The sequence below is a fragment of the Aristolochia californica genome, unplaced genomic scaffold, assembly GCF_029961685.1.
Source record: "Aristolochia californica isolate CCGP_79_NKW_82.1479 unplaced genomic scaffold, dmAriCali1.0.hap1 SCAF_7, whole genome shotgun sequence".
NCBI classification, from domain to species: Eukaryota; Viridiplantae; Streptophyta; class Magnoliopsida; order Piperales; family Aristolochiaceae; genus Aristolochia; species Aristolochia californica.
The window spans coordinates 36660815-36671703 of NW_027182268.1; the positions used below are offsets into that span (position 1 = coordinate 36660815).

General features: G+C 40.8%; 1 protein-coding gene, 1 long non-coding RNA gene and 1 other non-coding gene across 4 annotated transcripts; 1 reads left to right on the forward strand and 2 right to left on the reverse strand.

Annotated features, from left to right (window-relative positions):
• Positions 1–883: 883 nt before the first annotated feature.
• LOC137937539 (cinnamoyl-CoA reductase-like SNL6) lies at positions 884–2656 on the forward strand. The gene is made up of 5 exons (XM_068782609.1): positions 884–1139; positions 1317–1486; positions 1616–1813; positions 1933–2086; positions 2310–2656. The coding sequence occupies exons 1-5, from the start codon at positions 884–886 to the stop codon at positions 2573–2575; spliced, it is 1044 nt and encodes a 347-aa protein (XP_068638710.1). The 3' UTR covers positions 2576–2656.
• Positions 2439–10807, reverse strand: LOC137937541 (uncharacterized). 2 transcript variants are annotated; one of them, XR_011109617.1, is made up of 4 exons: positions 10209–10807; positions 9853–10100; positions 9150–9484; positions 2439–2577 (listed from the first exon to the last, which is right to left on the reverse strand). It is a non-coding gene; the product is annotated as an uncharacterized lncRNA (long non-coding RNA). The 2 variants fall into 2 exon arrangements; XR_011109618.1 differs by lacking the exon at positions 9150–9484 and having other exon boundaries at positions 10209–10804.
• On the reverse strand, positions 7213–7312 carry LOC137937926 (small nucleolar RNA snoR1). The gene has a single exon (XR_011109711.1). It is a non-coding gene; the product is annotated as a small nucleolar RNA snoR1 (small nucleolar RNA).
• Positions 10808–10889: the final 82 nt, after the last annotated feature.

The following is a 10889-nucleotide window of genomic DNA, read 5'->3' on the forward strand; positions in this document are numbered from 1 at the left end:
ATTACAATGAGAGAAATCTCAAATTTCAATACAATGTTATGTTTTAGTATTCTCAAATTTCAATACAATGTGAAAAATGACTTGAGAGAAACTGAAATGTCCACAAACTTGTTTCATTCTATTTAACTTGTAAAAATTGGGGATAACGAGAGCAAGAATGATGGATTCGAGGTTGCACCTAACTCCATAATTAACTCTTTTCTAGCCTCTAATTTTTTGTGGGGCAAATTATAATTTTCGTAGTCATATTATAATTTACCGATGCCCAAGTCACAGGGATCGTTAAATTTTTTGATCAGGACAGGGGCAATTGCCATGGCTACAGGCTATAATCTTCATTAGTAGAAAGAAGATGATGATGTCTATGAGGATGGGGGCGATTAGCGGAAAGCTACTTCTTTCTTGTTGACGTGCACCTTCCAATCTGGAGCATTTCCAGTCCATGAGAGAAGAGAATGGTGGTTGAATCCTCCACGAGTCTGTGTCAGTACCTGTACAATGGGTGCAGAAGAGAGAATCCGATTACTGACGCTGTGACATGTGGATTCATGTGGACCAAACCCATGGCTTCTTTCTCTCTGTGACATAATGGGCTCCGTGGTAGTTGCCGTTTTCTCCCTAGGAAATTGATGCTCTGGGTTAAGCAGCGGTTGAGCTGAAGGTCCCTTCTGCATGAGCTCCATAAATTTTGCAGTGATCAATGCAGAGTTGATCTTCTCTGCAATCTTTTCCTTTTTCTTTTATCCTCTTCCGTGCCATCTTTGAGTTGAAGCCTGTAACCGGCGGAATCGCCGATACTGATGCAGCCCCTATAAATTCATCCGCTCCACGCGTCCCTGCATCTCTCACGTTCGTTGTGTGGTACTCTTCGAGCTCGGAGACGATGGGGGTTGTACGGACGGCGGAGCGTCGGAAGGCAGAGTTGGAGGAGTTTCATCGGGAGATAGTGAGAACCATAGCTCTTACTAAGGGAAGGAAATGGAAGGAAGAAGACCCCGATAACTGCGTCAGAGAAGAACCAACTGAAGAGAAGAACAAACTGGTCTGTGTCACGAGTGGGATTTCGCCTTTGGGCTTCGCCATCGTCAATCGTCTTCTGAGTCGAGGATATTCAGTTCGAATCGCCCTTGATAACCAAGGTACGTATGTACTTTCTTTCATTTGTCGAACTCGAGGGCAATTTTTTTTGCGATTTCTCTTTCTTTTCCAAATACCAACTTTTGATCACAGAACCACAACTTCTCAAGAGAGAGAGAGAGAGGGAGGACATCGCAGGAAGTCTGAAATGGCTTAACATATTTTATAATTCCGCGCAGAGGATCTGGAGAGGCTGAGGGAAATGGAAGCTGGTGAAAAGTGCAAGAGGATTTCGGTGGTGATGGCCCAATTCACAAATTTGGAGAGCCTGTGCGAAGCATTCAGTGGCTGCAGCTGCATATTTCACACTTCCTCCTTCGTCGACCCTGCCGGTCTCTCTGGTTACTCGGTAAAGCTAATAACAGTATTTGCTTCCATTTGACTAACCAGGAAGGGTAGTTGAACTCAATGGGTCTGCCATGGCTAGGAACAACACTGCAAACTGAAACTTTTCTGTCTAATTTGTCTTCTTGAGCAGAAACACATGGCTGACCTGGAATGCAATGCTGCGGAGAAAGTGATCGAGGCCTGCGCAAGAATCGAATCGGTCAGGAGATGCGTCTTTACATCCTCTCTTCTTGCCTGCGTCTGGCAAGCCAATGACAATCACCCAGATCGCCCCCGTCTCTTAGATGAAAGCTGCTGGAGCGATGAAACCCTTTGTAGAGACAAGAAGGTACGCAAAAACAGTGAAATAAATTGGATCGACGAAAATAACAAGGATTTGAGGCCTCATTTCGATTCTCGATTAACGAGATCGTAATCGTTCATTACATTGTTGTTTATGGGAATCAGCTGTGGCTTGCTCTTGGAAAGACCATGGCGGAGAGAACAGCTTGGAGAGTCGCAAACGAAGCAGATTTGAAACTGGCCACCATTTGCCCTGCCCTTGTCACCTGTCCCGAGTTCTCCCGCAGAAATTTCACTGCGACTCTCGCCTATCTCAAAGGTACCCTCCTCGTTTGAAGAAATCCATGAATTTCTTCCTCATTCAATCGTTCCGCGTATCCATGACCTTCTCATCAGATAAGACTCCAGGGTAGATTTTCGTAGGGGCATTTCATCAAACAGCTGCATGATTCGATCTTTAGAAAAGACAGCATCGAGACAATAGGCAACAGTGCACGCAGCCGATGCTTACATTGTTTCCTTCCGTTCTCCTTTTTCAACAGGGGCGAAAGAGATGTACCGGAAAAGATTGCTGGCGACGGTGAGTGTCGATGAAGTAGCAGAAGCGCACGTACGTGTGTACGAAGCTCAGGGAGCATGCGGAAGGTTCATCTGCTACGAACGTGTGATCGATCGAGACGAAGAAGCAGCCCAATTGGCATCGCAGATGGGAACGGCGGAAAGCGTCGGCACCCAAATGTCCGCGGAGTCTCCGCCACCCTTCGAGCTCTGCAATTCTAAACTTTGTAGGTTGATGTGCCCTTTGTGAAGCTGCAATGGGCCCATGAGAGAACATTTTGTAATAATTTACGAGTGATCTTTTGAATGAGACCAATTAAGTAACAAGTTACATTCGTCCAATGAGACGAGTAAATCTCATTGTTTACTCATTAATTCGTCTGACATCGATCTCATTCTTCCCTTCTCTACTTTTCTCTTCTCTTCTCTTCTCTCTATATCTTTCTCCTTATTTCCCTAATTTTTAGCCCCATTCTCTCTCTCTCTCTCTCTCTCTCTCTCTCCCAACATTCCATACTAAGTAAACCTATGCACAACTTATATTTCATTCTTTACACTACTTTTGTCATCTTATATGAGAGGTTCTTATTAGAATGAATTTTCTTGATCATTTTTCAATTCATCCCTAACCCAATATACCTCAAATCTATAGTAATGGGTAGCATTATTACTAATGTCTAATACAATTTGGTAGTGAGTTGCATACTCCTTTTGTTTAAAATCTATCCCACCAATAAACCTCTCCCTGGCATCTCTTTATTGGTGTTAGTTGTTGTAACACACTCATCCTTCGTTGTAGAAGAGCAATACATTTTGGAGTTTGGATAGCCAAAAAATAACTCCTCTACAAAGTAATCAAGTACGTTGCTGTGTAAAACCTTCTAGGTTTTGAGCCTCCCAAAACACAAACACAACCTATATTACTCTTTGAGGTACTTAAAAGGATCTACTTAACTATAACTTAATATTATTTGCCTGGATTTACAAGAAATCTACTACTAGCACCAACTACAAAGGCAATATTTGGTCTAGCACAACATGAAGACGTGTGTGACAACAAAGGGAGAGGCACCCTTGGCAAGATAAGTCTTCTTCTTTTAGTTTTTTTTTTCTTGCCTTTCTTGATTAATTATGGGTCACCATTTTTCCATACATGACCTTCTTTTTTGGCATGATTTAACATGCTTAGGACTGGTCAGTCATTACCTTAAGTCCTTGTTCTTCTTGAAACTTGTACCCACAATTTTTACAAGAAAAGTTCCTTCCCAATATTTGTACTCATGGATGCAGGTTATTGCTAATTATGCAAGTTCTTTCCCAATATTTGTACTCATGGATGCAGGTTATTGCTAATTATGCAAGTTCTTTTTTAAACACCAGATTTTGAATTCGGAAGTCCCTCTGGTTGCGTTTTTTTTATTGCCTCCTTGATCGCCCAAGCATGGCATCAAGCTTGGGAGAATAGCAGCAGTCCAGTCGTCCTTTTTTCCTATGTTTCTAAGCTTGGAAACTCTGATTAGAACCTAGAAATCTTAGCCAAACAGGACTTTTTCTCCACGATTTTCTTTTTTGAGTTTCTCACTAACTTCTAAACTTAGAATTCTGGGTTAGTCTCCTATTAAGGCAATAACTTTAGATATGAGAAAGTTTCCGGTCATCGTGGAGTCCTCTCAACCAAAATTTGAAATTCTTTAAGGCCTTTGAACTCCTCTTTAGTTTGCCGTTCTCCTTTGTGTTCTTCATTGCATACGCTAAGATTTTATACCCAAGCACAAACAACTAAGATTTCCTAATCCCCCATGATATTTTTAATGATCTCACAAAGCCAAGATCTTCCATCAATGTAGAAAATTTTAGCTACAAAATGGGTGAAAGAAGATACACTGGTGATCCATTAGCTCTTAAACAACATGAAGGAATCTGTAGCAAACAAGGTTATAGTTTTTAGAAACTGCTAAAATCATATAGGATACATGTGCTAAACTTTATTTTTGTTCTACTAAAATCAAGAACCTATAAAAAAATTGTGTAAACCCAAAAACAGTCTCACTAAAACATTTAAATAAAACCTAGTAATAACCACAAAAAACTAATTCAAATGACGTAAATCAACCAAGAAATAGGAATCAGATACTTTCATAGTACACAATTCAACCTGAAAAACCCTCTGTTGTAGAGAGAAAAACTATGGGGCGTCATTGAGTAAAACTTCTATTATATGGGATTTACAACATTACTTCTTCTCAAGTTGTACCCAACTTTGAATATTACAAAGACAATGAGAAAAATAATCATCCATTTACAAGGAATGAGGTTAATCAAACTTGAAATTGAAACTTGTTTGCAGATAACAAGCGAGATGATCATAACAAAAACATTTCAAAGGTTGGAGATCACCCGCATTCATATATTTCTACAATAATGATGAAGAGAAGGCTTTGAGACACAAAGGAGGTTCTAATCTCTTGCAAATTTGAAATCTAGAAGAGTTAATACCAATCTCATTCCCTGTCTCCTTGCCTCTTAGGGTGATTGCCCTTCAATGTTTTTTATTTTTCCTTCCCTCTCAATTGAGAGAAAATGTGAGATAATGACAAGTGTATAAGCAATATCGTGGAGATGAAATTTTGGGATTACTGTGCGGTTAAGATGAGCTGTAATGGAAGGTGAAATGAAACTAAAATGCAGTCAGTTGCCAAGAAGCATTTATGATTGCCTTAAAAAATTCTTCAATTTTGTAGGTTGATTGAGTCGATGAATTTTAGGTGTACTGGGGCAGAGAATACCAAGAAGAGAAGAAGCAAGGAAAGCCCATTTCCTCGAGATGAGAGTCTCAAACATTGAAGAACAACGACATGTGAGATGTTAGCAGCACTGCTTGCAGTCATCTCCATGGAATCAAAGTAGGCTCTGGCAGTTTTTATTCTTCTCCTTCTTGATAATTCCACGGCCTGTGTAAGTCGTGCTGATTTTTCATATTCAAAAGCAGAATTCCTGCAAAGGCGTTGCCAGAAAAACCTCTTTGGGCTAATTATCCAAAAATTCCTACGGCGTGTTCCTCCTTCTTTTCCCTTTCCCTTTTATGCTCAACGCCCTTCACTCTTCATTGTTTCTCAAAGTAAACTCATTCGACTCCACGATATCTTTCAGGAATTGGAGAGATGAGCACGCTAATTCCAGTGACTCCACTAAACACGTATCGGCTGTCAAACGCCTAGCCAATATAACCCAAAAGACCAATTTGTTAAGTGCGAAAAACCAAGTACCTAACCCATCAGTGGACTAAGGGTGGACATAACCTAACCTAGGTGGACCGGAACCACCTAACTTTGACACCCACCGTTCCCGTTCCCGTTCCCTACCGCTTCCGTCGGGATTCGAACGTTGAACATGGTGCCCAGCTCTGATACCATGTCAAACGCATAACCAATACAACCTAAAAGACCAGTCTGTGTAGAAAGCCAGTACCTAACCCAGGTTGACAAGGGGTAGACGAAACCTAACCCAAGTGGACCGGAACCACCTAGTTCTAACACCCACCATTCCTGTTCCCTATCACTTCCGCTGGGATTCGAACACGGAACGTGGTGCCCAACTCTGATACCATGTCAATGTATATTTCTGAGGACGAACTAGACCCTTGGAACTCTAGTCTTCACAGAGACGAAATGCGTCAGACAAACGACACAGCCTAACAGGGAGCTCACAGCTCTTACGGTGGTGGACGGAACCACCACTATCTCACGGGACTGATGGAACACTCCAGACGACCAGACGAGAGAGAACGTTGAGTTCTCTGGTTTCTCGGCGAAGACAACGAGCACCAGAGACAAAAAATAATTCCTCCCGTTTGGCAAAGTCCCAAGCTACCTCCATTGATAGGCTTCATTCATGGTATTGTAGTTCTGTTCTTCGGGAGCTTATTTGGTCTTCAATTGTGTTGAACAACTGTTAACATATAAAATGGTTTGCAGATAGAAGACGATCTAGACCTGGCGAGATTGCTCTCTTTGAGAGCTGAGGCCAAAGAGAATACCTGAACCATGTCCCAACTAGTTGTGAGATGCCACAAAGATATACTGCTCCGATATAGGAATTCTAAATTCTGTTGTCAAGGTTCAATTGTTCAATATTGTCTTGAAGATCACATGCCCATCCGACCCACTGCAACAACATTAATATCCTCCTCCATTGCATGCATGTGTTCTTTTCCACGTGGCTAGTTGAAGCCAAATGCAGTGACGGGGGGACAGATTACACAACGGAGCGTAAAAAAGCAAAAATCTTTACTTCAAGAATTGAAAACCAATTTTGCCATAGGTGAAATACAAAAGAGATGCTTTCTGAAATTTCAAAACAGTATCCTAAAGCATCAGAGATCTGCTAACAACCCAACATTCACAACTCAATGTCCTCTCTGATTCATGAGGAAACCTACGAATGTGCTGAGAGTTTCGGCTCTATAACTCTATAGGCGAATGTGACCGCTGAGAAGTAAGAACAGATCATTTACAATCTCTAAAACTACCGTCATTCTTATATCAGTATTGCTTATTATTCGCAATATTCAGATCATATTAGACATGATTTACCAAACAAGCTGCAGATTTTGTCGAGTAAAGAGCGGCCATATCTAAGCAAAACATTACCAAAAGTCACAGCGCGGTACGAAACAAGAGAAATCTTGATAGACAAAAAAATGCAGAAAAACAGAAAGAAAAAGAAAAGGATAAATAGGAGGTACAATCTAAACGGTTGAATAAGAGGGTAAGAGCTATTCAAGTATTGAATGAAACGGTTGCAATAGGAGGGAGGGAAAAAAGAGAAATTGCAATTTAAAAAAAACTTCAAAAATACAGGAAGAAAACAATCTAAACTGGTAAGAATGGCTCAGATAGTTGCTTTCTTTGCTCAAGGAAGAGCTCTACAAAGAACCCTTCTCATACAAGAGGTGTCAGAAAAAAAAACGCACTATATCATCTTCGCCCTAACGAGGTTTAACAGAGTAAAACATAAAAATACCAAGAGGAGGAAGACGAGAGGGGATTGGGGAGACTTCGCCTGCGGTAGCTATCGGTATCTAACGTGCCTGCCCTGGCGACTCCAATTAGGGTTTTCTTTAAGCAGGACTCCCTGTTAAAAAAACTGAATGGGCTCGCCGGCGAAGAACTTGATCGCTCAAGTCCACCACTCCAGGACAATAGCTTGGACGAAACAAACTATAAAGAATCCCATTCTGGGCTCCTCTGAGCCTTCACTTCCTTTCAGCCTCTTGCTTTGTTCTTTCACTCCACCCGTTCCCTGTGAGTAACTTCGTCCACCCTATTCAACCAGTAAAATGCTGTTTCACTCCTCAAATTATGCCCTCATCTATTATTTCTCTCAGCAGGATTGTTCTTTCCTTGCTAAAGGTGCTAAAGGACGAAGTACACTAAGAAAGCAATCATAACCAAGACACAAAATGACTCTATATAGCTTTTTCCTTCCAATGAAAACAGACTATTTTCTATCAATGTGATGTTTTAAGAAATCTAAATTTCAAATAGCTACGAGTTTTGAATAATGCACTCAGATTCACGTGGGGGGTAGTGCCTCCCTCTCAATTGCATCTTCTCGAGTTGCTTCCATCTCGACATAAATTAAACGGTACAGAAATACGAAAAACAAGCAGATGCACGGGCGTGCGACAGCAAGAGCAGAGTCCTAGCTGCTGGTAACATGGATAAGTTATAATAAATTAGATCGAGTCAGACTTCCTTTAAGGAGAATCTGGTTGTCTCACATGGATAAGTTATAATAAATTAGACCGAGTCAGACTTCCTTCAAGGAGAATCTGGTTCTCTCTCTCTTTGACTAGTATGATCTCTTAAATAAGATTTTATACCAAACTCTGCACAACAAAAGAAAGAGTTTTACCTTCACCAGTTTGGTCCCCTTGACCAGTTTGATTTTGTGCCACGGATCACATCCACATGGGCATGATCCTACTTCTGTTTCTTTAGACAGGAGACTGAACGGTTTATTCCCTCTAATGTGCCATACCAGACATGAAGAGGACTCGAGTGGGGGCACTGGACCGTGGTGTCCCTAACAAATTCACAACTGGCCTTGCTTTTGTGATTTATGTAGCATGGCAAGAAGAGATAATACAGTTTAGCAGTACAGTGGGTCCCTAGTTTTCTGCTTGTCTTTACGGGTTGTTTGGAACTCCGAAAAGATAAAAAAAGAAAATAAGAATTTGTCCATTATTATTTTTAATAATACTTAATAAAAATGAGATAATTATCAAATTTTATTTTTCACTAACTATTTTTTGGAAATAATAATCATCAAAATATCATTTCTTTTCTTTTCTATGGGTTCCAAATAGAACCTACAAGTCACTAACACTGAAGTAAAAGGTTCACCTACCATCTCCATTGTGTTGCACTCTCTTATAATTGTTCTTCACTGAGCCAGTCAGTGTTGATGAAGCTCATAAATTGAAGCAATTGATTTTTGTGAGAGGTAGGTATAGAGTTACTATCTAGCAATTCTATGTCTTGGTCAAAGTTTTGTCTTTTGTATTATAGTTATTTCATGAAGGTTTGTTGTGTTCATCAAAAGCTTCATAAAGCTCATTCATGGCATTATGCAATCCTTTATGCCCAGCTTTAAAAGGTCCGGCAATTGAATATATGTTTGCTGCCAGTGAGTTAGTGATAAATAGTACAGAAATGTATAACTGATCTGAGGAGGAAAAAGGAAAAGCAGAAAACAGATACTTATCACTAAAGCTTTTGGTGAAAATACTGTCAGTACACCGAAAGTAATTTTCACTTTACCTTAGGCAAGCAGAATGAAGGACATTGGTTTGGCCCTTGACTTTACCATGTGAAGCCGAATATTCAATAGGTTCCTGCCTATCTTCACTTTTATGTTTTCAGAGACCGTTCATAGATAACTTGGGATTTGTCCCATACTGAGGATTTTCTGTCGCTTCTCTTTTGCCTGAAGATTGCAGATCTTCAGTAGATAACAGTCTAACTACAGTGAATTTTAATTCAAATTTTACCAGGTGCTAGCAGGGTAGGGAACGATTGTTTCAATTCAAAATAGGCAAGTATCTGTTCATTTCTGATGTTTGTTTCTACAGAAAGATATTGATGCTGATGTTCATCTACAAATGTCCAACACAATCAATGAGAAATAAACTACTTTAAAATAAGAAAAATATAATAATATTCTATCAGAGCTTGAAATGTCATCCGAGTAAGAAATTTCAGGAAAGAGAAATAGCTCGTCCTTTTCTGCTCTTAACATGAGAAGCATGAAAATTGAGGCATTTTGGCCAATTTATAGCTGAGAAATCTATTTTGTTTTCAATATTGGTGTCACTGCTAACCGGTAATACATTACCATCTCTCTCGAACGTGACAGAAAATAAACAGGAACAGCGGACCACTGTATTAATTTCTCGAAAGCAATCTAGATGCAAAAGAAAAAGATGAAACGAAGAAACAGACTTTCTAGGGTTTGATATCGAACCTCTTGAATGCGGCATTATGAGCTCACGTGGATGTGACAGACAGCACGTGAGAGCCAAGGTCTGCGGCAAATTTCTTCGAAGAGAAAAAGAGGGAAAATCTGGCTTGGAAACGGGAAACGGGAAACGGAAGAGGCACCTATCCGTATTCACTGTCATCGGGAACCATGAAAGCTCCCACGGCGGACTTCTCTGCTGTATATTTTAATGTCTCCGCCCCAGATGCCGCCATCCAGAGCTTCAGAGCCATCTGACGGGATAAAGAGGGGGAAAAACTTACAAAATATCGCAGAGATCATAGAAAGCGAAAACCTATTGTTTCGTTCAAAAACAGAAATGCTGAGAGTGGAGAGCTCACCTAGGAGAATCCGAATATCAGATTCGTTTTGGGAATCTCCTTTTCTACCTGCTGCAGAGTCTCACCGTCCTCCTCCTTTGACGCTCGGCGTTTATTTCTCTCCGGTTTGTGCTCCAATGCTTCAGATCAGACTGAATTGCGCTACAGAGTGACTTTATTCCGACAAATATCGTGGTATCGCCGATCGATCTGTCTTCGAGGTGCGTCCACTGTGCATTCGATTTCTTCTTCTTCTCTCGATTCGAGCTTTTGAGTTTCACTCTCATCATGCATGACTGCTCATGGAATGAACTGTAGCCCCTCCCGAGAGCCGCTATTCTTTTTTTTTGGCTTCAACTACACGCATAACTCATAAGCATGACTGTTTGAAATGAATCATCCACTGGATCTTCGATAACAGTCACGTCTCCCGCCTTCTCTCATTCTCGTTCACACTCCGCCCAGAAAACCATCACCGCTACCGAGTCAGTGCCTGCAACACAGGATCCATCTTTCAGAATCTCCTTCACTGGTCAAGATCATGACAATATGCAGGCAAAAGCAAAGTTTCTCCCGCGCTTCTCACGCAATTCTTTGTTCCTGAATCTCAAAGCCTTAGTCATTCTTCCGTTCTCTGAGGGCATTTGTATAAAATTACAACACAATCATGCAAGCTGTCCGTGGTGGCTAGTGAGTAGTGAT

Excerpts from the sequence above, each read along its gene's own strand:
- LOC137937539 (XM_068782609.1), top strand. The coding sequence starts at position 884 with ATGGGGGTTGTACGGACGGCGGAGCGTCGGAAGGCAGAGTTGGAGGAG. Across the intron at positions 1,140-1,316 it reads AATCGCCCTTGATAACCAAG|AGGATCTGGAGAGGCTGAGG; the intron begins GTACGTATGTAC and ends AATTCCGCGCAG. Across the intron at positions 2,087-2,309 it reads GACTCTCGCCTATCTCAAAG|GGGCGAAAGAGATGTACCGG; the intron begins GTACCCTCCTCG and ends CTTTTTCAACAG.